Source organism: Hoplias malabaricus, chromosome Y (assembly GCF_029633855.1).
Source record: "Hoplias malabaricus isolate fHopMal1 chromosome Y, fHopMal1.hap1, whole genome shotgun sequence".
NCBI classification, from domain to species: Eukaryota; Metazoa; Chordata; class Actinopteri; order Characiformes; family Erythrinidae; genus Hoplias; species Hoplias malabaricus.
In genome coordinates, this window is record NC_089820.1 from 64,903,320 (window position 1) to 64,931,141 (window position 27,822).

A 27,822-nucleotide genomic window follows, 5' to 3' on the forward strand; every position below is an offset into this window, starting at 1 on the left:
TCTCTCTCTCTCTCTGTGTGTGTGTGTGTGTATGTGTGTGTGTGTGTGAGAGAGTTATTACAACCATAAATTGTAACTTTGGTGGTACAATGCATGTTATTCACTGCTCCAACTTGTGTCCTCATGTCTGTTTCAGCTCATTCTACTGTGTAAATTCAGTCCAGTATTAATCTTGTATGGCTGCTCTCTCACTCACCCTCTCTCTCTCTTTCTCCTCTATGCTGTTTCTGCCATAAAGTCTGTACTGGAAATACCGGGCTAAATTCTTCTTTTAGCAAGGTAACCACCCATGAGATATGTGCTTTAAAACATTACGCGTATCTCGCTAGAGCCCTCTGTGTCGTGATACAGAAAGTTGCTTAGTCCAGTAAACCAGCAGTGGACCTGGCGTAGCTGCCACAGAGGCTCTGTTCTCCCTTTTACAGCTCCCTTTAACATCACAATAATTTAAAACCTGTAATTTCAAGGTAGAAATACTACATAGTGTTCTTTACATGGGTTTAGTCGTCTCACACAGTTATTAGGAGTCCAATTTTCTCTATAATTTTATATCTTTTTAAACACTTTCGAAAACTCTTTTATTTCTTTTCAATTGACCTTCTTCCTTGGTATTAACTTTAACATAACACAATGGCATAGACACAGACAGTTTGTTTGAAGTATGTTACTGTAGTGTCTTGGCCATGTTTCAGCACGGTAACAGGTGCAGGAGAGGTTCTGGAGTTAGGACATGTTCTGACTTGTGCAAATGAGTGGTGGATGTGTGTTTACAAAGTGTGGGAGTAGGAACCTGCTCTGCGTGTCTTTATTTCGGCTGGTGTCTTTTCATTAATGAGTGATAGCCAGGAGCAAACACACTGGAGAAAAGGTCACTGGAGAACCTGGGACTCAGAACACATGTTAGGAGAGGGGTCTTCCTTAATATATGTTTACCTTTATTTTTAAATTGGTTCAAGTTGATCAGAGTCAGAGTCATGATCACTTTACTTTGGCAAGTCATGGTGGAAATGTTTAGGTCTTAGCTGCTACTGAATAATCTGTAGTAGATGGAGAAAGATTTATAGCAGACATTTGTATTCATAGATTTATTGCAGACATTTCAGTTATTCATAATTTAACATTGATCAGTGCTATACACTTCATTTAGAAATTAACCTGAATTGTAACTGATTCAATCTGCATATTTATTTTTTTGTATATGTGTGACGTTGTCCACAGGTGTGGGTGAGTGTGGGGAGTTGTGTGAGTGAGTGTGAGAAATTGTCCAAATTTATGAGTGACTGGGTGAGAAATTGCCCACAGGTGTAAGTTTTCTGCTGTGTTTATGAGTGACTGGGAGAGTGTGTTCTTGCTCTGCACCAATCCATATAATGTGTGTCTTACATTAATTGCATCACAATTACAAACATATTACAATTCCCTTAATTCCAGAGACAAGAGTTTTTAAGGTGTAAATGAATTCAGCGGTTGAGATATGAAAAGTCTATCATTTGCATGTTAATAGTGAGTCAGGCTCTCCCTGTGGGCGTTCTCTGATAGAAGACACTGGTCCAGTTCCAACTACCTTCAGAATAGTTTAGCAATGTAGCGGTTTCAGATGTCTGGTTCCTATCACCAGCACTGTGAACAAATAAAGGTTACATCTCTCTAGAATGGAGCATTTATATCAGTGCACTCTTAATGGCTTTGTTTAGTTATGGCCCACTAAAATTGTGTGTTATTGCATGGGTTCTGTACATGTCTCCGCATGTTTTCTTTCTGTCAATAAGAATTTCCCACCAACATTTCCATTTAGAAGTAAACCATCCAGTTCTGGCTTATTTGAATTAGGTTGTCTCAACATGCTTGATGAGGCATTTTCAATGAGGCTTACGTAATCATATCATATCATAACACATCAGTAGAGCACAGTGTCAGAGTGTTTTAGATTGTTTTATCAATGGTTATATATGGTAAATATATTAATTTTCTTATAAAAATGTACCTTACTGATTTGAACCCTTTGGCAAATTATGGTGATCAGGGGCCCTTGTGCTACACTTTCAATCATTGGGCACAAGGCAGAAAAAGGGAACCAGACCATCACAGAGCATTCACCCAGTCACTCACACCTGTGGACAATTTCACACACTCACCCATTCACTCACACCTGTGGACAATTTCACACACTCACTCAGTCACTCACACCTGTGGACAATTTCACACACTCACTCAGTCACTCACACCTGTGGACAATTTCACACACTCACCCAATTACTCACACCTGTGGAGAGTTTCACACACTCACCCAGTCACTCACACCTGTGGACAATTTCACACACTCACTCAGTCACTCACACCTGTGGACAATTTCACACACTCACCCAATTACTCACACCTGTGGAGAGTTTCACACACTCACCCAGTCACTCACACCTGTGGACAATTTCACACACTCACTGAGTCACTCACACCTGTGGACAATTTCACAGACTCACCCAGTTACTCACACCTGTGGACAATTTCACACACTCACCCAATTACTCACACCTGTGGACAATTTCACACACTCACCCAGTCACTCACACCTGTGGACAATTTCACACACTCACCCAGTTACTCACACCTGTGGACAATTTCACACACTCACCCAGTCACTCACACCTGTGGACAATTTCACACACTCACCCAATTACTCACACCTGTGGACAATTTCACACACTCACCCAGTCACTCACACCTGTGGACAATTTCACACACTCACCCAATTACTCACAACTGTGGACGATTTCACACACTCACCCAGTCACTCACACCTGTGGACAATTTCACACACTCACCCAGTCACTCACACCTGTGGATAATTTCACACACTCACCCAGTAACTCACACCTGTGGACGATTTCACACACTCACCCAGTCACTCAAACCTGTGGATAATTTCACACACTCACCCAGTAACTCACACCTGTGGACGATTTCACACACTCACCCAGTCACTCACACCTGTGGATAATTTCACACACTCACCCAGTAACTCACACCTGTGGACGATTTCACACACTCACCCAGTCACTCACACCTGTGGATAATTTCACACACTCACCCAGTAACTCACACCTGTGGACAATTTCGCACACTCACCCAGTCACTCAAACCTGTGGACAATTTCACACACTCACCCAGTCACTCACACATTCTCACCTGTGGACAATTTCACCCAGTCACTCACACCTGTGGACAATTTCACACACTCACCGAGTCACTCACACCTGTGGACAATTTCACACACTCACCCAGTCACTCACACCTGTGGAAAATTTCACACACTCACTCAGTCACTCACACCTGTGGACAATTTTACACACTCACCCAGTCACTCACACCTGTTGACAATTTCACACACTCACCCAGTCACTCACACCTGTGGACAATTTCACACACTCACTGAGTCACTCACACCTGTGGACAATTTCACACACTCACCCAATTACTCACACCTGTGGACGATTTCACACACTCACCCATTTACTCACACCTGTGGAAAATTTAACACACTCACCCAATTACTCACACCTGTGGACAATTTCACCCAGTCACTCACACCTGTTGACAATTTCACACACTCACTGAGTCACTCACACCTGTGGACAATTTCACACACTCACCCAGTTACTCACACCTGTGGAAAATTTAACACACTCACCCAATTACTCACACCTGTGGACAATTTCACACACTCACCCAGTTACTCACACCTGTGGACAATTTCACACACTCACCCAATTACTCACACCTGTGGACAATTTCACACACTCACTGAGTCACTCACACCTGTGGACAATTTCACACACTCACCCAATTACTCACACCTGTGGACAATTTCACACACTCACTCAGTCACTCACACCTGTGGACAATTTCACACACTCACCCATTTACTCACACCTGTGGAGAGTTTCACACACTCACCCAGTCACTCACACCTGTGGACAATTTCACACACTCACTGAGTCACTCACACCTGTGGACAATTTCACACACTCACCCAATTACTCACACCTGTGGACAATTTCACACACTCACCCAGTCACTCACACCTGTGGACAATTTCACACACTCACCCAATTACTCACACCTGTGGAGAGTTTCACACACTCACCCAGTCACTCACACCTGTGGACAATTTCACACACTTACCCAATTACTCACACCTGTGGACAATTTCACACACTCACCCAATTACTCACAACTGTGGAGAGTTTCACACACTCACCCAGTCACTCACACCTGTGGACAATTTCACACACTCACCCAGTTACTCACACCTGTGGAGAGTTTCACACACTCATCCAGTTACACTTGTGGATAGTTTCACACACTCACCAACACACACTCAATCCTGTAGACAATTTCACACACTTTGTGGTTTATATACAATATTTCTTAATATTTTTGCAAATATATTTGCATTTGCTTAAAATTTAATTCCACTAATTTTGTGAAATCATATATACTTTTATATGAACTAGTCATTCCTCGTATTTAGAGGTTTAGTGTTTATTTTACAGCATTACAGACTTCCTTGACAGTGGTGGTGATAGGAACCAGCAGTTAGTACCAAGCAGATGCCAAGTGGGTGCATGCACTTAGCATCATGCTAATTGGTTTGGGATAAGCTTCCAGTACTTGTTAGCTACATTAGCCTCATCATCGCCACATCTTGACTGATCGAATGAGGGGGTTGATACTGGGAACGAGATTACTAGCCAAACAATAGCTTTAATGTGCACCATAATTGCTATGAGACGTGAGTATCTCACGTTTCGGCTCCGTGAACAGTTGACGTTCCACTGGTCATCTTTCCTCGGCTCCTTAATTGTGGAAATTCCTTCCCTGTGTCCCTGCATGAGGAACTCTATCCAGCGAACCCAAGCCAGGGAGATTTTAATGAGCTGCCTCCTGAAAAAGACTCTTTATTGTCCTAAAGGCGGTTTTGGCTTCTGAACAGTGCTCTCTTTCTTTAATGAAACAATCAGTATCCCTTACTCTCTCACTCCCTCTCCTTCCCTCTTTCTGGAAAACTTAGAACCTGTGAGCTTTTTGTTTTTGACTTTTTTGCCCCCCTACTACCATGTCCCCCACAGCAGACGCTCAGAACATCCCTTAAAGCATTAAGGACTGTTAACTGTTGTAGATCCTGCTACAGAGGCTTTTGGAAACACCTCTCTATTTCCTCTGGACGTCCTGTAAAAGGTCAGCACACTTTCTGATGCTTTAATCTGAGTGGTTGTGGCAAGGGTTAACAATGATATCATTGGTAAAATTTTGTGGAGGGTTTTGGGGGGTTCATGGTGCTGTATGTCACTGATTATATGAAGGAAGGTCTCACTAATAGGAAAGTGTGTGTTTAAGTGAAAGATTTGGACAATGGGATGTATGATGATGTCAGAAAGTTATGGTATCTGCTAATGTTTGTGTGAAGAGAAACTTTAAACCAGTGTTAATGGTAATTCAGAATAATATTTAAGATAAAATGTATTTTAGATATAAAAGATACATTTTTTGTCTTTGGGAGGAGCTGTATGTTTAGGCTCTACTTGATTTTCTGCACAAGCATGTTTACTTAGCTTTAAATTAGTTGTAGTCCTATAAATATATCTGTACCCTTATACAAATATAATATACACCTCTATCTGAGGCTGATGAAGATAGATAGAGTTCAGGTGACTATATTTTATACATTTTTATACACTGTACAAGAATGAAACTGAGATTTTGCTGGCTTTCTGAAAAGACTGTGAGCAATTAAAGCACAATGTAATGAGGTTAAGCTGCATGCCCAAAAACTTAGACATGTCCAATAGATGTAGATACAGTTATTAATTAGACAATTTGGCTATTGCCCAGTGTGTACATTGTGAACACAGGTGTTCACCTGCGTCATATAATGCAATGTGTTGGAGTAACGGACAGAGAAGTTCTTATATTTACTGATGAAGCAATATCTTTTGTATTTTTGAATCAAAGATTAGACAAACACTCATACAGTGGATTATCATGCTCTACATTTTGTAGTTTAAAATTAATATCACTGAGAATGTGTATAGCAGTTTATCACAGACATAACAGGAAATGATTATGTACAAGTTAAGCTTATGATCATATCTTAAAACCACAGTTTTTCTGACGCCTGTGGTTGGTTTTGGGGTGTTTAGATTCGCATGACATTTTAGATAACCACTGTTATTGGATTTGCAATTTATTGGAACAGCATGAGTTAGAAACTATACTCATCTCAAAGTTAGAAACTTCTCATGTCAAAAACTCTGTTAATTTAGATTTTCGTCACACTACGGACACACCTTTCCACCTAAGTTTGCTTGAGGGTGAGGGCTTTGAGACACACCTTTTCAGGTCTCACAACCCGTGTAATTCTTAGCTTTATAAAAAATTGCTCTTCTGTCTGTTTCTGCTGCAGATATTTTTTTTTTCCTGTTAAAAAAATGTGGTCATATTTTTACACTCCAGTAAACCTGAATAAATGTTTCTGTGTACAGCCACCCAAATACAAATATGTCCCAAAATAGGTATTAGGTGGAAACTATGGGCAGTTAAACCAACTGTGACTCATGTAGAGACCAGTTTTGTGAGTAAACAAGAAACCTTAAAAGCTGTGACAGTTAGGAACAGAGGGGCAAGTTGGGACAAAGGTGCTCATGTGATGTGCTCACTTCATCTTGCCCCTCCTTATGTGACATATAAAAGGGCCCCCGTTTTAAGCCCTCATCAGTATCGGCACAGAACACAACATATTTTTTTCGGTCTCATCATCTTTTGGACTAAGGAGTCAGAAGAGGAAGAATGGCATCGGCTGGAATGCAAATGCTCGGCACAGCCATGGCCATCATTGGCTGGATCTTGGCTATCGTGGTGTGCGCTCTTCCCATGTGGAGGGTCACGGCTTTCGTCGGGTCCAACATCGTGACGGCGCAGATCACCTGGGAGGGGATCTGGATGAGCTGTGTGGTCCAGAGCACTGGGCAGATGCAGTGTAAAGTCTACGACTCCATGCTGGCCCTCAGCTCTGACCTCCAGGCGGCCAGGGCTTTGTGTGTGATCTGTCTTCTGGTTGGCATCATGGGAATCATGCTGTCCTTGGCTGGTGGGAAGTGCACCAACTGTGTGGAGGACGAAAGCACCAAGTCCAAAATAGGCATTGCATCTGGTGTGGTCTTCATTGTCGCCGGCCTGATGTGCCTCATCCCCGTCTGCTGGACGGCCAACTCCATCATCCGGGACTTTTACAGCCCCGTTGTGGTCAGCTCGCAGAAGATGGAGTTTGGAGCTTCTCTGTACATCGGGTTTGCCGCTGCCGCCCTCATGATCATCGGAGGAGGCTTGCTCTGCTGCAACTGCCCACCCAAGGACAATTACTCGGCCAAGTACTCAGCACCCAAGTCCGCAGGGTCTAAGGGTTATGTGTGAACGGACTGGGGTTCGGTGCTCTCAGAATAAGTAAAGTACTGACTACTGGGGTAGGGGTAGGCGATATAGCAAAGACATACCATTATTAATGAATTACACAATGCATGATACATACCATTAGATACTGACACACACAACGCAGAGGTAGTGGCAGGTCTAATGGTTGTGTTCAGTATTTCACTCACTGCACTGTGTTAAATCCAGTCTAGGACTCATTTTGGTCTTTGTTGTTTTTAAGTACTGATGTAATCCATTATATATTCAGAACAACAAGTCTTTTTTATTGTCCTCCTCTGCCTCTCTTATTTAGGATTAATTAAGAGAGTAAGAGAGTACATTTACCCTGTGTATATTGATGAACAAAACCCCAGAGCCTTTTCTCTTCAGTGTTAACTGTTTGCTGTGCAGCTGCTTCATGTTTGAGGGTGTGTTGGGTGTGGCACTTGTTCATTCACATTTACACTGATACATTTCATGACTGTTACATCCATCAAATACTGCTGCCCTTTTATTTCTGTGTACATTTCATGATGAAATGACCAATAGAAATGCTCCAGGAGGATTTTACATAATTTACAATGATCTAGGAAATTCTGGACAGTTCTGATATATTAATCTGTACTTTCCTGTAATATATCCTCAGTTTTATTATGTGTTGTGTTATTTGGTATAACCTTTGAAAACATAATTTGATACATGTTTAAAGTTTAATATTAGCCATGAGTTGGTTTGTTTCTGAGCATATTTTTACACTGTATTTCTGTTATATTCAATGCTTCTCATGTTTTTTTTACTCACAGTAAAACATTACAGTGATTTTAATAAGTGCAGAGTGCCAAGAAGAACTTCACGCAGACTTTCTCAGTAGAAATGTTTGTTTAGCATTTCAGTAAATTTCATATTGAACGTTAAATTTTGTTATGAGCAACTTTGTTTTTTATCTCAGGTGAAATAAACACGTATAAACATGGAACACATTCAGTGATGTCTTATTCCTGAAATCTTTATGAGAAATGAGATTAAAAACTTTGTAACTAAAGTTCTGAAAACTTGAAAGACCTCTGACATTTAGAAAAGAGCCATACCCCCACTTTAGTGAAGACAATGTCTACAATATTTCTCCAAAGGTTTGCAGAAACACCCCAGCATTAAGCGAGTGAATTCAGATCACTATAACCTGCAGCCATTATGGAAAAGGACATTCGGTTGTGCACAAATACTCTGAATTCTAACATCACTTCTGCCCCCTACTGTTGAAACTGTTGATACTGGAGCAAAGCCAAATTTCGGCTCATGTTTTCTCATTAAGCTCCAGCCTGAAGTTACCTGCTGCTGTCAGAATGTCTGTAAATATAAATACATTTTTTTTTAGATTTTAAAATAGTTTTGAATTCACATTTCCTGTGATCATTCATTTATTATTTCCTCTTCTATAAGCTTTTCATCCTGATCAGGGATGGGTTCATCCCTGGGTGTAAGCAGGAACACATCAACAGGTGTGCCAGTCCATTACAGAACATCACACACTCACCCATTCGCTCACACACTCACAGCTGTGGAGAAATTCACACATTCACGCCACCAAATATGTGTTTAGACTGTGGGAAGAAACCCACACAAACGCAGGTTTAATTTAAACATTGTACAGCAACTAACTTTTGAACAGTAGCCAAGAAAGACATACACAGCCGAGCTGACCTTGAGGTGTTGTATTTTTTTGTTTGTCAGCACTCTCCACGGTCACTGACACCATGTTTGTGTTGTACACAATTATCTTAAGAAGTATGTGGGCTCAGTGTCATGTAGCAGAAACTAGAAGGAGCTAAAACCCCACCTTCTGAAAGCTGCTTATAAGCTTTCAAACCCATATCCCTGCTGAGTGTGCAGCTTTGGTGACCAGGGGATATTTCCCCAAACAGTCTTTGGCCTTGCTGTTGGTGTGGAACGTGCAGAAGAGGATGGCGTCCCAGGGAGTTCAAATGCTTGGTGCTATTGCGGCTATCATGGGCTGGCTTGGGGCCATGATCACCTGCGGCCTTCCACAGTGGAGGGTCACCGCCTTTATCGGGTCCAATATTGTGACAGCACAGTTTGTCTGGGAGGGGATTTGGATGACCTGCGTGGTCCAGAGCACTGGACAGATGCAATGTAAGATCTACGACTCAGTGCTGGCCCTGGGTTCGGACCTACAGGCCGCCAGAGCCATGATAATCCTCTGCATTTTGTTTGGGACCTGTGGGCTCTTTGCGGCCATCGCAGGGGGCAAGTGCACCAACTGTATCAGGGATCCGCACAGCAAAGCCTGGGCTTGCATCAGCGCAGGGATTCTGTTCATCATCGCTGGCTTGATGTGTCTGATCCCGGTCTCGTGGGCAGCCAACACCATCATCTCCGACTTTTACAACCCCTTGATAGTCGAGTCTCAGCGTCGAGAGCTGGGGACGTCCCTCTATATCGGCTGGGCTTCGGCCGGCCTGCTTTTGATGGGTGGAGGTCTGCTCTGCTGGAACTGCCCTCCCAAAGAAAAGCTCCAAATCTACAACCCCAAGTTCTCACTGGTCAGATCCACCACCACCACCTCCAGGGAATATGTCTGAGAGACACAAATTCCAATCTAAATCTGCATTGCTTTGACTTTCCAAAATGCTTAATCTTCTTTACCTCCATGATTCACTGTGTGTAGATCAATTTGGGTTAAGTTTGTAGACACTTAAGAATTGGAACTGTAAAAAAACATGAAACTGCTGTTTATTATTTGAATTGTTGCTGCTTAACTCTGCGCACATTATAATGCTCCTTACTGACTCAGCATGAGGTCATCTTCCATATCATTTTCTGTAGTTTATTCACACCAGGTACAAGAGAGAAAAAAAACATCAATACGTTCTTTGGATTTTATGTCAAAACATGGACTTCCAAACATTTACATTTTTAAAATAAAGGCATATTTTTTGGAATACAGGTTTTGTATTTCCATATAGTAGTTTTTAAATAACATTGTGATTTCTGAAAAAATATGAATTTGTTTCCCAATATTTTGTGGTTCAGAATTATGTTGAAATAAGTTAAATATTAAGATACTTTTTGACCATTATCATGAGACGCACAGTCATTATTTTGACACAGCAAGAAAAATATCTTTATAGCAACTTGGTCAAAGGTTTGAGAAGTTAAGTAATTATCCTGAGACACAAAGTCAGTCCCTTTCTCATAAAGGAAATCATTTTTGAGACATGAACTGATATTCAAAAACAAATAATCGTTAACATGTACTAAGTCCGTATTTTGAGACTGTGACTGCTGCCAGAGTCAGAGGAAGAGAAAGAAGCTTGGCTGGGAATGATTGGCAGTGATGTTTAATGGGAGAAAATAGCCACCTGGGTTGAGATCAGCACTGTGGGATGTGGGTGAATGTCACACGGCCATCAGTTTGAGAAATGCATGACGACAAATTTCATGATAAATGTGTCCTAAATGACTAATCCTCTCAGATAAAGGGACAAAACTTTCAAAATTGGACCTGGAGAATAATGGCATAGCACTAACAAAGCTCTGACACTTCCTCGTAGCTCCAAAGTGGTACCTTCTCAGGATAAGGTTCATGCAGTGTTTTTTTAAGCCCCTATTTTCATTTTTATGAATAATGTTCATCTGTGTTTATATTTGTCCATTTATCATGAGGTCATCACACAACGTGAAGGAAACTGACTGTTTTTTTAAATAAAGAATTGGAGATACAAGCTTAGTTCTGGAAAGTTGTGGTTTGTATAATGTTTATTACTAATCACAGGATGATGGTTATTTTTTTCCCTTTATTATTTAAAAAACTATTACATTTTCCTATGCTCATTTTTGGATGCTGACTCTGCTCTGTATATACATTGCTGTGCTGGTCATCTGTATTCTGAGCTCACAGTTTATTAACTTTTTGACTTTTTATACGTTTGGAAACTGATCTAAGACAATAAATAAAATGGATTTTGAGAAATTCACAAATTTCTTTGTTATTCTTTGTAATCCTTTTATCTTTCTTCTTATATCAGTCTCGGGCAGTGGTCAGTCCTCTCCTCACTTAATCATTTTCCCATCAAAGGAACAAATTAAAGGAAAATAAAAGGGTTTAAAAGCAACAAAAATACAAAGTGAAACCAGAAATCACAGTCAGAACAAAGAACTGAAAGGTTTTCCACTGTTAAATGTGAAAACCATTGAAACAAGTTTAAGGGAGTGATTAGAGCGACCCCTCCCTCCCAAAGACACATAGGATCTTTAAAGAGGATGGGGTCCCACTTTAGGATGAAGGTAAATCCTTATTAAGATTTGAGGAGTTTGTCCTTGGCTACAGTTCCCCTTGGTTTGCTCCATTCATGCCCTGGACAGCAAACTTCCTTGTTGTTGAAAGTCTTTTGTATATGGACTGAAGATGGTTCTGTGGGTCACTGTTTGTTTATTTATTTATTCATTTGGTGGTTGTGGGGAATTCTGGGTTCTGTATCTATTGTGAAAGCATAAGAGTTTTCTACATCTGTTGCTGAAAGCAAGTGTCATGAGCAGCTTGATACTAAACACGGTTTGTAAATGCTATGCGGGTAGTAGCTATTAATTATAGCATTAAACTATGGTAGAATGGGTTTCTATGTGTCATCTATTCTATATATATTAGTCTAGACTACACACTGTGGTCATACAAGGGTCATAACAAAATGTTACAGCACTGAAAACAAGACTGTGACAGATTTTTAAGTAAAGTGTCCTCAGAGACGAAAGGCATTTTTTATTGGTCCATTTGTCATAAGATTTTCAACGTAAATAAACAGCAGCTGTTTTAAAGTTAACCGAGTTCGACTTTTTCAAAACAAAACACAGCCATATCCTCGAGCCAGTGACTGTTTGCATATGCTCCAGTGTTTGCCGTAGTCAAAGCAGGTTTGAGGGAAGTACAAACCTGTTCTAAGTCATGTTGTCTATTCAAGCCTGTAGAGATTGTACTGTGGAATCTTGCTAATCTGGAAGTACCAGCCTGGTCCCTCTGAGAATCCTCCTCTAACAGGCTCACACTTCCTGCTCGTCTCTCAGAAGAGGCAGTGACAGGAGACTCTGTAACAGCTGCTGTCCGCTCTCGATTCTAGCTCCTGCTCCAGCTCCAGGATGGGCCGGATAGCGAAGGAGGTCTCAGGTCAGACCATCTGCTTCATCGGCTTTATCGGTGTGTGCCTGACATGTGGGTTACCATTGTGGCGAGTAACCTACTACATTGGTGCCAACATCGTCACTGGTCAGATTGTGTGGGATGGATTATGGATGAACTGTGTCATGCAGAGCACAGGGCAGATGCAGTGTAAGATCCAGTCGTCCATCTTGGTCTTGACCCAGGACCTGCAGGCTGCCCGCGCCCTCATTGTAATCGCCATAGTGGTCTGCTTCGCGGGTGTGCTGCTGACCTTCATCGGTGGTCGTTGCAGCAGCTGCCTCAAAAATGAATCAGCTATGGCCAAATTGGTCATCTGCGGTGGGATCCTCTGTATCATAGCTGCGATCATCTGCCTGATCCCTGTCAGCTGGTCTGCTGCCTACACCATCACTGACTACTTCAACCCTCTAACTCCCGCCACAGACAAGAGGGAGATCGGTGGCTGCATATACATTGGCTGGGGCACTTCTTTTCTTCTCCTTCTCGGAGGGATCATCTTGTGCACTTCTTGTCCACCAAGGGATGACATATACAACAACCCAAGAATGTACCCCTACCAAGTGCCTGTGGTTGGACCCTCAGGGGTGTATATGCCTGTAAAAACATATGCGCCCAGTGTTGCCTACACAGGATCAGGAACTTACATCCCAAACAAGCCATATGCAGCTCCGGCATACTCAGCTGTTTCAGGATATCGTCAATAAACCACTTGAATAACATGCAACTATTGTTTTAGACATCTGTACAGGAGTCGAGTTCAGCTGTTGTTGGTGTTTATCAATTGCTGGCCGTGTAAATTGTTTGTAGACCTTAATGAACTGTGATTTATATCATGAATATTACATTTGATTATGATGACTGTACAATGTGTGAACGCCTGTATAATGTTTGTAAATTTATGCACAGATGAAAAGATTTTATTAAATGATTTATGTTCATAAAAGTGTTGTAGTCTTCAGACTAAAATCTAACCTATATTTTGGTAGTTCTTTCTTTTTCTATATGATTTAAGAACAGTTTTGTGCAGAATGCAAATGGATCCCTACAAAAAGGAACAATTGAAAAATGAATAACGTGTTGTTTGTTCCTTCTCCTGAAAATATAAAAAGCTTGTATATTGACTTGTACAAGAAGTTGTAACTATGCTGGTTCTTCTCATTGAAAGGAAAGGGTATGTACATGATAGGAAAGTTGTACTCTCTCTGAGTGCCAATAAAGAACAGCATTCTCACACTGTGTTACTTTTTTTATCGCTTTAACTAAGCTTTCTAAAATATAACCCATAATCCAGTGTGTTTGAGGACATTCCAGTTCCTGTGTCTGAAACCGTGTTCTGTTCACTCTTTAGTGCACTAGATTGGGGTTCTGCCATGTGTGTGAAAATTAGATTTTCAAGTTTCAGTGAAAACATTCCCACAATACACCACAATAAACAGTGTACAACCTATGTTCCTTAGCACAGAGTGGATATCCACAGTATTCTGCAATGTTTGGAAAACTATAACAGTGCACTTTATAGTGAGTCATAGGAATAATCAGCTATTTTGGACCATGCTAAACTCATGTTTGTTTTTATCTGGTTTATAACAAACTCCAATTTCAATTTCCTCTGTGCTTTTATGTCTGGGACTGAAACTACACCTCCTCAATTACGTATTTAATTCACACAAGAGAAACCAACATTCCAAGATGGTTATCAAATGCACCTAAATCTGGTTGGAAACATTTGACATTCTAGCCTTATTCTTCTTTCAATAACAAGTAACTTGTATAATTAATATGTAACTAGGTTATAAATCTGAGAATAAAGAGCCAGGATTGTAAGTAATCTACATAAAAAGACCTAATAGGAAGGACCTAATGTAACAAAATGTGACTCGAACATTATATACAAATATAATATTGTTTTGTCAAGAAATATAAGAACGCTGACTCAAATCTAGCCCAGTCATAGTGCTTAAAATAGACGTTTCATCTGTTTAAACACACCCTTTCTACATTCAATCAGACATTTGATAGTGTTATTTTGAACTGTTTCATAAATTCATCAATTTACCTTTTCCTCTCATTTCTATAAAGACTCCTCATAATGAATTTCTAAAGTTAGTGAAGTTTATTACATTTCTAATCCCTGCTTTCTTTCAAAAACCTTGTTTATGGTCAAAATGTCTTCTGATATGTAGGGTATCAGTGGAGAAAAACAGTAGAATAATATGTGTGAACATTTATTGTATTTTTTTTTTCAGTATATACAAAAATGTGGATTAACTTCCCTCCTATTAATATGTGTAATGGGCTTTCTGATTATTTGTGTTCACATTATGATCATATAGTATAGGTTACTTTCGGTGACTTGTGTTTGTATTTCTGTAAGGAAGAGAATTATGCGAGCTTGACATTCAAATTGGCTACTACCTCTCAACAGCATTTACATATTTGGTTTCAAGTTCATTGAAACACTTATCACCTCCAACGGCTCCTTAAAAATATCAGTAAGTGACACAGTTTCAGTCTATTAAAGGGATAAAGATGAACACCTATAATTAAATACGCTGGAGCTATGAGGCTGTAGCTAACAAGTATGGGCAGGTAGCATGATGCTAACCTGTTATTGTTAGGTAGATTTCCTCAAGTACATTAGTTGACTCATTTATTCACCGTCTATAATCGCTTATCCAGTTCAGGGTCGCGGTGTGACACACTCCGGAAGGGGCACCAGTCCTTTGCACACTCACACACACCTATGGACACTTTTGAGTAGCCACTCCATCTAACAAAGTACATGTCCTACAGTAAAATAGTGATGTATTTGTACTTTCCTGAGCATTTTAAAGCTGTAATTCTCTGTATATGTGAGTACATTAGCATGTAAAGAAATATTTTCCTTCAGTTTCATAATTAGTCACTGAGGCTTTCTCTGTGTTTGCTTTCATTCTACAACATTAGCGCTGCTCCTCTGTGACTGGGTCATGCCACTGACTTTGTAGCATTAGCTGTTTATTGTTTAAACCCAAATGATCCAAAAAGAGAGACAGAAATAAAGTCAGACAAACGTCAACACCTGTTTTGATAGATGCAGTATGTTCAAAGGTTTTGGAGCTACACCTTTTGTATTAATAATCATGTTGTTTATTGGGAATGCACATCTATTTTTACTATTTTTCTGTTTATTTTTACTGCAATCATTATAAAAACTAGCTAACAGTAGACGATAAATAAGTGGATAAACATACAGTTTTATATTGGGGAGGAAAATGCTGCTTTAGTTTCTATAGTTTACAGTTCACTTCGGCTCAAAAGGGATTTCATTTGTTGAATCGGAGGAATATTTTACTTGTATATAATAATAATACTAATAATGTGACTATCAATTTAAAAATAGCACTGTATTATTTAAATCCTCCATATATAAAGAAGCAATAATCATTATCTATATCTAATATTTACCTCACACTAAACATGACCCTAAGATCCTTACTTATCTAAGGAACACTCCTAGACTTTTATTATATTGTTGATAATAAACAACAACTTTCATTAATTCATTCAGTCATTATCTGTAACTGCTCATCTAATTCAGGGTCGCGGTGGGTCTGGAGCCTACCCAGAATCATTGGGTGCATTTAGGGCGACACACACTCACACATAAACCACAACATACGTAATATATTTAAATATCTGAAGACTAAAGTAAACAGTGACCATTATGTTTTTAGTAAAGTAAAATTAAAATGATGACTCCATTCCTTTAGATTGCCACTCCCTTCCGGCGAGAAGATACTTTCTACCGACTCTTGGAATTATTTATTGTTTCGTCCTTAGCTCTTAAAGTAAATTCGATCGCTATGTGTTTGGCCGAAACTGGTTCAGAGGAATCTGGTCAGGCCTGAAACTAAAACACCGGAGAGGTTTCAGGGCCAGTCGCTGGAGCCTTGACTCCACCCTTTCAGAGCAGCCTTATAACTCGATGTGAAGGACATCTCTGACATCAATCTTGCAGCAGACAAGCCAGAGACGAGCACAACCTTTTTCAAAGAGAAGAGCAAGACAAGAAGCAAAATGGTGTCCTTGTGTCGGCAGATACTAGGTGTGACCCTTGCGGTCTTTGGCTTTCTGGCCACCATCCTTATCTGTGCCCTGCCCATGTGGAAGGTCACGGCATTCATTGGGGCCAACATTGTGACGGCTCAGATCATCTGGGAAGGACTGTGGATGACCTGCGTGATCCAGAGCACTGGTCAAATGCAGTGTAAGATCTACGACTCCTTGCTGGCCCTACCCCGGGATCTGCAGGCCGCCAGGGCTCTAGTGGTCATCTCCATTGTGGTGAGTGTCTTCGGCATCCTCCTGAGCACCTGTGGAGGAAAATGCACCAATTTTGTGGAGGATGAAAGCCGCAAAATCAAAATAGCCATCGCCAGCGGAGTCACCTTCATCGTTGCTGGGGTCCTGTGCCTCATTCCTGTCTGCTGGTCAGCTAACACCATCATCCAGGACTTCTATAATCCTGTGCTGACCAGTGCCCAGAAGAGGGAGATAGGAGCTTCGCTGTACATCGGCTGGGGGGCCGCTGCCCTCCTGATCCTCGGAGGGGCCCTTCTCTGCAGCTCCTGCCCACCACAGGAAGATGACCACAAGCCTGTTTACAAATACTCACAGGCTCAATCTGTAGCCACCAGTCGAGCCTACGTCTGAGAGCGAGCACGGGAATGGCAAGGAAAGACTCTGCTGTGATTCAGAAAGCTGACTTCTCAGCTTCTCCTGAAATACGGAAAGAAAAAAGTGGCAAAGATGGACTTGATATGTTTAAATGCTTTACTGGGAAATATAATGTATGTAAACTATGCACTGAGCATTTACAGCTTTACAGGGATAAGAAGGAGGTGAAGGATAAACCCTGTATCTCCAGAATGATCACTTCACAGGACGAGGAAAAATCTCTAATGAAAAAATAACAAGCTTCTTTCAAATTATGCAAAAACAAAAATACAATTTGGATAGAAAGTGTTAATATTTTCTGTAAAATCTCTTAAAATATATACTGTGTTATATCAACAGTTATAAATACATGTGCAATATAGTAAATATGCCAGTTATTACATGTAATTGTTAAATTCACAATAGATGTAAAAATGTACGTTTAAAATCCAGGAGTACACTGGTTGACTCTTTGTTTTTATAATTTCATCTCGTGAATTTTGTTTTGAGTTTTATAATAAACTTGTTTAAACTGACTTCATGTGTTCCATGTGTTGTGTGATGTATTTCATGCGGAGTAACCTTATCACAGATCATATTCAGTACCATAGCAATAAAAGCTGTTAAACTGGTACAACACCTCACAAAACACACCAAAAAACCCCTCTGTTCATTTCCCTTTCACTTAAGTATGCTGTGAAACTGGATGGACTTGTAAGACAAACTCAGTGAGCCTCCAGTGCCTTCTTTGGCAAAGTATGTGGCATGTGAGAATTCTTTCAAATAATAAAATTTAAACAACTTCTAAACAATATTATTTAAATAGCAGCATTAAACTAAAATGAATACATAATTCTCAAATGGATTACTGAAATGTGGCACACAGCTCCGGGACCTGGAGGTTGTGGGTTCGATTCCCGCTCCGGGTGACTGTCTGTGAGGAGTGTGGTGTGTTCTCCCTGTGTCTGCGTGGGTTTCCTCCGGGTGACTGTCTGTGAGGAGTGTGGTGTGTTCTCCCTGTGTCTGCGTGGGTTTCCTCCGGGTGACTGTCTGTGAGGAGTGTGGTGTGTTCTCCCTGTGTCCGCGTGGGTTTCCTCCGGGTGACTGTCTGTGAGGAGTGTGGTGTGTTCTCTCTGTGTCTGCGTGGGTTTCCTCCGGGTGACTGTCTGTGAGGAGTGTGGTGTGTTCTCCCTGTGTCCGCGTGGGTTTCCTCCGGGTGACTGTCTGTGAGGAGTGTGGTGTGTTCTCCCTGTGTCCGCGTGGGTTTCCTCCGGGTGCTCCAGTTTCCTCCCACAGTCCAAAAACACACGTTGGTAGGTGGATTGGCGACTCAAAAACAGTGTCCGTAGGTGTGAGTGAATGTGTGTGTTGCCCTGTGAAGGACTGGCGCCCCCTCCAGGGTGTATTCCTGCCTTGCACCCAGTGATTCCAGGTAGGCTCTGGACCCACCGCGACCCTGAACTGGATAAGGGTTACAGATAATGAATGAATGAATGAATGAATGAATGAAATATTGCTTGATTTTCTAATTTTTCTAACTCAATTTAAGCTCCACCTTTTTGTAAAATGAAATACAATCCATCTTTTGTGATGTGTTCATTCTCCAAAACTTTACAAATCACAAAGCTTTCCAAAGTTGCAAATAACCAACTCGACTGTATTTGGTAAACATAAGCCAATTTTGTAAACAAAAAACATACACAAACTCTAAAATCAAATGAAAAAGCACCTGGTATTCTCAGAATAATGGACTGAACGCCCCAGAGCACAGACCTCGACATCACTGAATCTTAAATATTTGAAGCATTCAGATTTGTAGGTGTGGTTGAATATGAATGAGTGATTGACTGCGTGAGTGCATGAACCCGTTGAAACTGTAAGTTTTTGAGGGACTGAGTGAGTGCGTGGGGCAGTGTGCGAGTGCCTGGGTGAGTGTGGAATGTCCTGTGATGGACTGGCAATCCTCTTTTTAGGGTGAGTCAGTGCCTTGTGTTCAATGATTCAAGACAGGACATTGGCTTTAGCCTGTGAATCAGAATGAATATTCCCATCTCAACTTTCTGTTTATGTTGAAAAATCAATAAATTCCTGTAAATTAAATGAAGGACAGGTGCTCTCTAATTCTCCCCAGTAGTGGAGGGTTTTTAAGTTTGTGTATGGCTTGTATTTTCAACTGAGTTGGTTTCAGTGAAACTCTTGACAAGTGTCTGGAGAATCCTGCCAAACCGGTTGGACATTTGTCCACAAATATATTTTAGCTCAGTTGACACAACATCCCTCCACTTAGTAGCTTTTAAAAACAGAAGCAGGGCTTCACAGCCTAAAATGGAGTCACGTCTTACTTTCCTTAAAGGAGGTAGGGTGCCATGGTGGCAGTGTCACAGTCACACAGCTCCAGGGACCTGAAAGTTGTGGGTTCTCTGGACCCGTGTCCGTGTGGGTTTCCTCTGGGTGCTCCGGTTTCCTCCCACAGTCCAAAAACACACGTTGGTAGGTGGATTGGTGACTCAAAAGCGGCCGTAGGTGTGAGTGTGTGAATGTGTGAGTGTGTGTGTTGCCCTGTGAAGGACTGGCGCCCCCTCCAGGATGTATTCCCGCCTTGAGCCCAATGACTCCAAGTAGGCTCTGGACCCACCGTGACCGTGAACTGGATAAGGGTTACAGATATGAATGAATGAATATAGAAGATCGGATTTGACAGACATGGATTTCACAGGATTAAGTCCGTTTAATCACAGGTTGGGGAGAGTACCTGATATTTAATCCAGGGCAGTAGCTAACACAGTGTCTAGGTTAATGCTAATGGGGAATGCGTGGATTAAATATTTGCATGTTGTATGAACATAGTTTTGCTTCCTCAGTGAACACCAAGGGTAATAACCACCAGCTACCTTAGAGACATTGTGGTTAGTTGTATTTGTTATTACAGTAGATCACAGCCAACATATGTTCTATTATATAGATGTAGTGTATTCTACCTGCCAAATGCTCATTAATTATAATACATTTTTCAGAAAATTCAAACTGTTCTTTACAGAAGCAAAACACATTTAGATAAAAATTAATAAAACAAAAATGTATTTTTAGATTCCAAACAAATTTGTTGGCTCAGTTGTGGACATAGATATAGCAGTGTTTCTCAAAACGTTACGTTTTCCTGATAAGTTCTGAAGAACCGAGACAATCACTTGCTATTCATTGATCAACAGAAATTAATCAAAATTAAGAAAAAAATGTAAATAAGTCTAAAGAACAGTTTTAACTGATGCAGTGAACTAATTGAAAGACCAGTTAAAGAAAAGTTATATTGTTATATGCCTAAATATGATGCATTCAAAATGTATACGACCCAAAATGTAAAAATGAACTACATTAGGATTTTCAGTTAAAGGGCCACATGATGTGTGATTTTCAAAAAAAATCTGTTTTATTGTATTATTATTTCATGTAAAATGACATATAATCTGAAAATTTCCCAGGATAACTACATTGGGCCCCTTTTGCAGAATACGTTGTATAGAATTGAATTACCTTATATATTCTCACCTACACACACATTGTCAGACTCTCCAGGGCAGGGGTGTCCAAAGTTCCGCCCCTGGGCTAAATGTGTCCCCCTGTAAGATTTTAATTGGCCTGTGACATCACTTTTAAGAATTCAGTAACACCTTTATGGAGTAAGATTACTGTCAACAATAAACGTGTGCATGCTCATATACTTTCATACATACATATTTAATTTGTACACAAAAGTCTGTTTTGTGTGTGTTTTGTACAAATACGACTTAAAAGACTATTGAAAAAATTGATAAAGACTTACACATACGACATGAATTATGACGGGTACGACTTCTAAACTATGAACATGAATTGGAAAGTGAGAAAACACTGAATAATACATCACTGGACTCACAGACAAGACACAGAGGGGAAGGCTGTGTCCACATGGTCTAAGAGTTAGGGACTTTTATTTTAACTGCAGAGAGCTGCTAAAGAACAGGTGATCGCTCAGACTGACCAATGAGGTGTAAAGTGTGCTTTAAGCCCGCCCACACTTCCCAGTCAAAATAATGAACCGTATACAAAACATAGACTGTATTCTCGTATTCTTCGTGTGTTCAAACTGAAAATGAATAAACAAGCCGGATCTTTGCGTTTCTCTCATTCTCCATTCACTCCCAGAACCAAACGTATCAAATGTACACGGACCCTGCCTCCGCCACCCGTTCAAAACAAGACGCAGCATACGACGCATGCGCACTATATCGAATCGATTGGCCTTCTGCTCTATGCGTCATGCCTGTGAGTCCAGTGATGTATTTTTGACAGTGTTTTCTCACTTTCCAGTTCATGTTTGTAATCTAGAAGTCATACGCGTAATAATTGAAGTCGTATGTGTAAGTCTTTATAATCGTTTGTATGGAGTGAGATCACTCTTTTATGCGAGAGCGCAAAAAACAAACTAAATCGAGCACAGAATCAAGAAAACCGAGCGAAAACAGCGACAGCGATGTAGCTCCGCGCTCTCGTTTTACTGTTTTCAGTGCGCGCTCCCGTTTTTTCCTCGCTTCAAAAATTTGAGCTCGCTCTCGCTTCTCGGTTTTAACAGGAAATACGTCACAGACTCAAAACCTGGTAACCGATTCCTAAAAGACTCACTCCAAGTGATCTCACTCCATACGTATATTTTTGAAGTCGAATTCGTACGAAACACACACAACACACGTTTGTGTACTTATTAAATATTTATGTACAAAAGTATATTTGCATGTATGTTTATTTTTGACAGTAATCTTCCTTCATACACCTTGACGTACACGTTTAATTCGTTCTGTGACTGAGCTCGTAACTCTATTTGCACGTATACCAAATTCAATTTAGAACTCAGCTTGCATCATAAAACAAAAAATGACAGAGGGACAGCTCATATCTTGGAAAATTCGTAAGTTGATTCACGTGTAAGTCAACGTTTTACTGTACATTATTAGTGGACCACTGGCACTTTGTTTTTCCTTTCACCTGATGGTGGCAGCAGTGCGCAAATGTATAGGATATAGCACCACGGTGTTAACGAACATTTCTCTAGACCAGCGAATTAATTCACAGAACATTTAGTGAGGGCTGCAGAAAATAAAAGTCAGTGTTGAAAGTTGTCAATGTTGAGAACTGGCGATTTCAAGAGAGATTAAAGTATCTGCAGCATATCCTTTGATATCCTGCAGCAGTTAATGCTCTAAAATGAAACAGAGTTGCAGTAGTTAATAAATACAAACTGTTTTGTAAATATATGTTCTTAATATTTTGAATACAGCGTTATAAATACTTTAGGAATGATATATTTGGAAAGAGAGACTCGCCCTTACGAATTTTGATATGATCCTGTTTGGCCCCCTTTGAAAAAACTTGCTCTAGGATGAGTCTGGTACTTTTCTCCACGCAATGTAGCTAAGAACCATGCTACTGCACGACTTTAAAAAAATGACTGACATGAAAAGTGACCAATCACAAGTCTGCTGTTTTGGCTTGTGGTGTAAAACAGACCACCAATCAGAATTCACCTGGCAGAATCCTGACAGTGAGCCCAAATTAAGTCAATGAATGTATCAGACTCTCTGTCAATTTGTAGGCGGGGCCTCTGTGGCCGAGACACACATGAACCAGCTGATACATGACGTTATACAGCACTCCTTTTTAAAATACTGTTAACATTACAGAGGAAGGAACAAATAATAATCATCATCATCATCATAGTTACAGACAGAGGGCGGCACGGTGGTGCATCAGGTAGTGTCGCAGTCACATATCTCCAGGGACCTGGAGGTTGTGGGTTTGATTCCCGCTCCGGGTGACTGTCTGTGAGGAGTGTGGTGTGTTCTCCCTGTGTCTGCGTGGGTTTCCTCCGGGTGACTGTCTGTGAGGAGTGTGGTGTGTTCTCCCTGTGTCTGCGTGGGTTTCCTCCGGGTGACTGTCTGTGAGGAGTGTGGTGTGTTCTCCCTGTGTCTGCGTGGGTTTCCTCTGGGTGACTGTCTGTGAGGAGTGTGGTGTGTTCTCTCTGTGTCTGCATGGGTTTCCTCCGGGTGACTGTCTGTGAGGATTTTGGTGTGTTCTTCCTGTGTCTGCATGGGTTTCCTCCGGGTGACTGTCGGTGAGGAGTGTGGTGTGTTCTCCCTGTGTCTGCGTGGGTTTCCTCCGTGTGACTGTCTGTGAGGAGTGTGGTGTGTTTTCCCTGTGTCTGCGTGGCTTTCCTCCGGGTGACTGTCTGTGAGGAGTGTGGTGTGTTTTCCCTGTGTCTGCGTGGGTTTCCTCCGGGTGACTGTCTGTGAGGAGTGTGGTGTGTTCTCCCTGTGTTTGCGTGGGTTTCCTCCGGGTGACTGTCTGTGAGGAGTGTGATGTGTTTTCCCTGTGTCTGCATGGGTTTTCTCCGGGTGACTGTGAGGAGTGTGGTGTGTTCTCCCTCTGTCTGTGTGGGTTTCCTCCGGGTGACTGTCTGTGAGGAGTGTGGTGTGTTCTCCCCCGTGTCTGCATGGGTTTCCTCTGGTGTCCTCCCACAGTCCAAAAACACATGTTGGTAGGTGGATTGGTGACTCAAAAGTGTCCGTAGGTGTGAGTGAATGTGTGAGTGTGTGTGTGTTGCCCTGTGAAGGACTGGCGCCCCCTCCAGGGTGTATTCCCGCCTTGCGCCCAATGATTCCAGGTAGGCTCTGGACCCAAAATAAAAACCAGGTGTCATATTAACCTCATGCTTCCACGTAAAATGCTGAGTCATGACCAGATTATTTAGCTGACATTGGAGTTTTCCAGTGCAGCTGAGTTTTTCCATAGTCCCTTCTTCCCTTTGTTAAAGCGCAAATGGCAGAGTGGATAAAATTAATTTATATGATGCAGTTGAAATGTTTATGATTTTGGATTGACAAAACTACAGCTAACCGAAACCAATACTGAACATACAGGATGCATTTACCCTTTTCAAAGAGGTGCGACTGTTTTTGAGATAACTCTTAGGTTTCAACCACATTCTCATAAATGGAGCATAAGCACTGCCCCCACAATCTTTGTCCCAGATGCAAAGAATTCTGTAAGACTGGTAAGACCAAGAATTACATACAACAGGACACTCCCCCTTCCTGTAAGCCGTGACAAAAAGCCTGTTGCTCAGCTTCAGGTGGCTTTTGCAGCGGTCAAAGGGAGCAGAGTATTGTCAATATTTGAACACCGCTTGTCAAGCAATGGCATCTTTTGGTTTGCAGTTTTTGGGCTGCATCTTGTCCTTGATCGGTTTTGTGGGGGTCGTCCTCATCTGTGGACTGCCCATGTGGAGGGTCTCAGCCTTCATCGGCAGCAACATCGTCACTGCTCAGATTTATTGGGAGGGCATCTGGATGAGCTGTATATATCAGAGCACCGGACAGTTACAGTGTGAGCCCTACTTCTCCATGCTGGCCCTCACCTCGGACCTCCAGGCCGCTCGGGCACTCGTGGTGGTCTCCCTGGTGGTGGGAATTATCGGGCTCATTTTGGCCTTTATTTCTGGAAAGCGCACCAACTTCATTCCAGAGGAAAACAGAAAAAAGAGAATAGCCATCGGTGCTGGAGCAGTCCTGATAATCTCAGGCATCCTGTGCCTGATCCCCGTGTCCTGGACGGCTTCCGTCATCATCCAGAACTTCTACAACCCCACGCTGCTGGATGCGCAGAAGTATGAGCTGGGCGCTTCTCTCTATATCGGCTGGGGTGCCGCTCTTCTTCTGATAATCGGAGGGGGGCTTCTCTGCAGCACTTGTCCAGAAGATGACAGAGCACCATCACTATATCACCCAGTGACCAAATCCAGGAACGACTCACTGCCCAGTCAGAAAGCCCCAGCGCCACTGTCCTACGCCCCTTCATCCAGGACATACATATGAACGGACATTAGAAATACTGCTGCGCAAACGTTTTGAAGACAGTGCAAATGTTTCTGTATAGTCTTTATTTGGATTTATATTCTTCACAATAATTTTGTCTCTTTATGCAGACATTTTACAATGATTTAATAACAAAAAAGCAGCTTAATTATTATTTTAAAATGTATTACGATATTGTAGCTCTAAAAAAGTAATCTTTTTGTATTTTTGTATTTGGGAATTTGAAAAAGCTTTATATTGTGTTAAAATTTCCTGATAAATAGCCCAATATACATGCTCTTGTTCCCTCAAATTCCTTTAAAATGTAAGTGTTATACTAACATTTGGAAGATACCAACACAGACGGCCATATGGCATGGTTAAAAACAAAACATGAGGGGATTTTGTGAGCTATACTTCAGTATTGTTAATAAACGCCGGCAGCCGTATGTTCGTGTCTTTTGCTACATCAGAAATGGAAAAGTGGTTCCAGTGGAATGTGGAAGCTGACAAAACGACATGGGCTCCCCGCTGTCAGCTGTGTGAAGTTTGGGTGTTGACTTTTCCCTTAAGTGGTGGACTGTCCTTCGCTTTTGCACAGGTTGCGATCCTCGGCAGAGAATCCCAAACAACCTAGGCGTGGGAGAGAGCTACAGCAGCGACAAGGAAGGCGTAAGTTAAGTGTCACGGCTGGTGGTAAGCTCTGGCGCCCTCTAGCGTCGGACGCTAGCCTCTGACGTCATTGTGAAGCAACAAGAACGGAAGCGGAAGGAAAAGGGACTTTGTTGAGGGCTTTTGGTTTTGCTACCTTGGTGGGAGTTTTGGACATAAGTCGCTGAATTACTCCATTAATGCCATTTGAAAATGTGTACTTTACAGATTACAGTAAAGCAAATAATTTTATAAAATAAAAAAATATATTTTCAAATGGGATGAAGTTAAGAGTGTGATCTTAAGCCGCAAGTGAGCAGCTGAGGTGTGATTCCATGAAGGAACATGAAGGTTTAGACTTATCTTAGAGACTTTTAACACTTTAGGGGATATTTTTGGAATATCTGTAACTCTGAACTGAGAGATGTTTGAATTTTAATCAAAGACTGGAGTGGGATTATTAACTTTAATATACAAACACAGTTTGTTTATATATATATATATATATATATATATATATATATATATATGTGGTCTGTGTTGCAATATTGGAAGTTAGGCACATAATCTGAGTTGCAAAAGTGTTTTTTTGTTTGTTTGTTTGTTTGTTTGTTTTATATATTTCAGTCTTGGGGGAGAATGAAATGGATATGTTGTATAATCTACTGTGACAGTTTTCCCCAGTTATTTTTGGTTTGAAGTATCCTCTGTAATAAAAATACACTGTTGAAATAGCTCTTGAATTAAACTGTGCACTAATTCTGCACACAATTATACAATTTTTCCTGTACTTTAACAGGATTAGTGTTGTATTTGTTTGATGACATTCTGTTTATTAAAAACTGACTTTAATTTCATAGCCTGTGTCCAGAGTTTGTTTCCTGGTCAGATATAAGTCCGGGTGTAGGTTTCCTAAATTTAGTACAGGACACAACAAAAAACAGTTTGCTAAGGAACACTGAATTACAAATTACAAACCGGTCTTCTACAGTGTGTGTGTGTCAGAGAGAGAGAGAGCTGTATCCTTCAACTCTGAAAGAACCTGTGTTTTTGACTTTGTTTATAAAGATAAGATGATTTAAAATACTTCAGACACTTTCTCCTTGTCTGAAAATTAGTTTCCAAACTCCCAGTAGGATGTGTAATGTGAAAGATTTAATGTAATGTAATGTGTAAAAGAAGAAAACAACACTTACTGTGTGTGTACATGTGGTTTCTCAAAAATCCATATTCACCACAAACCCCAGTGCCTGGGACATCCAGCATGGGGGAAAATACAAAACTCCGCACTGACACGAGGCGAGTGTTGAACACAGGACCCCCTGGACCCCCTGGACTACCATAAAACACATTTAAATTAATACAGTCCTCCACTTTCCCCAAACAAAGTTGTTAAGTTGAGAATGGTGTCCAAATTTTGCTTTTTTTTGCGGCTGCACAATCAACAGAAGTAAATCATTACTCAAACCTTTTCTGTACATTGATTTGCCAAAATTCTCTCACTTTCAAACCACATCTGGATGTTTATCAGGGGGAGGGGCTTGATGATGTAGTTGCATACTGTTTACAATAAGCGTGTAAAATTATACCTTAACGTGTATTTGTTGTGCACATTTTTATTAATTTTTTGTTTGTTGAATTAATTTACTTGATGTTTTATGTATTTTAATTTACATTGATATAGTTGAACACATAAATAACAACAAAAGATACATCAACTGATTTTTATTTTAAATTCAGCAAGCAGACAGTAAGTGTGCACTAAATTGTGAAGAAGTGTGAATACATATGTATTGAGGCCCAGATTTGAATTCTTTATTCACCACTGCCATCTAGTGAAGGAAACATGACATATGCAGACAGAAGATAACTAAATCTCATTTCTAGAGCAATAAATGGCACTATTGGAGTGACCCTAAGCTCATATGTGCG

General features: G+C 41.0%; 4 protein-coding genes across 4 annotated transcripts; all 4 read left to right on the forward strand.

Moving 5' to 3' along the window:
* Positions 1-6,783: 6,783 nt before the first annotated feature.
* Positions 6,784-8,435, forward strand: LOC136678155 (claudin-4-like). The gene has a single exon (XM_066656068.1). It carries the CDS (start codon positions 6,844-6,846, stop codon positions 7,465-7,467), a length of 624 nt encoding a protein of 207 aa, XP_066512165.1. The 5' UTR covers positions 6,784-6,843; the 3' UTR covers positions 7,468-8,435.
* Positions 8,436-9,359: 924 nt separating this feature from the next.
* Positions 9,360-11,438, forward strand: LOC136678154 (claudin-4-like). Its single transcript, XM_066656067.1, has one exon. It carries the CDS (start codon positions 9,426-9,428, stop codon positions 10,062-10,064), a length of 639 nt encoding a protein of 212 aa, XP_066512164.1. The 5' UTR covers positions 9,360-9,425; the 3' UTR covers positions 10,065-11,438.
* Positions 11,439-12,555: 1,117 nt separating this feature from the next.
* LOC136678153 (claudin-4-like) lies at positions 12,556-13,879 on the forward strand. The gene has a single exon (XM_066656066.1). The coding sequence runs from the start codon at positions 12,616-12,618 to the stop codon at positions 13,360-13,362; it is 747 nt and encodes a 248-aa protein (XP_066512163.1). The 5' UTR covers positions 12,556-12,615; the 3' UTR covers positions 13,363-13,879.
* A 2,838-nt stretch (positions 13,880-16,717) lies between these two features.
* Positions 16,718-26,732, forward strand: LOC136678496 (uncharacterized). Its single transcript, XM_066656545.1, has 2 exons — positions 16,718-17,347; positions 24,532-26,732. The coding sequence occupies exons 1-2, from the start codon at positions 16,718-16,720 to the stop codon at positions 25,258-25,260; spliced, it is 1,359 nt and encodes a 452-aa protein (XP_066512642.1). The 3' UTR covers positions 25,261-26,732.
* Positions 26,733-27,822: the final 1,090 nt, after the last annotated feature.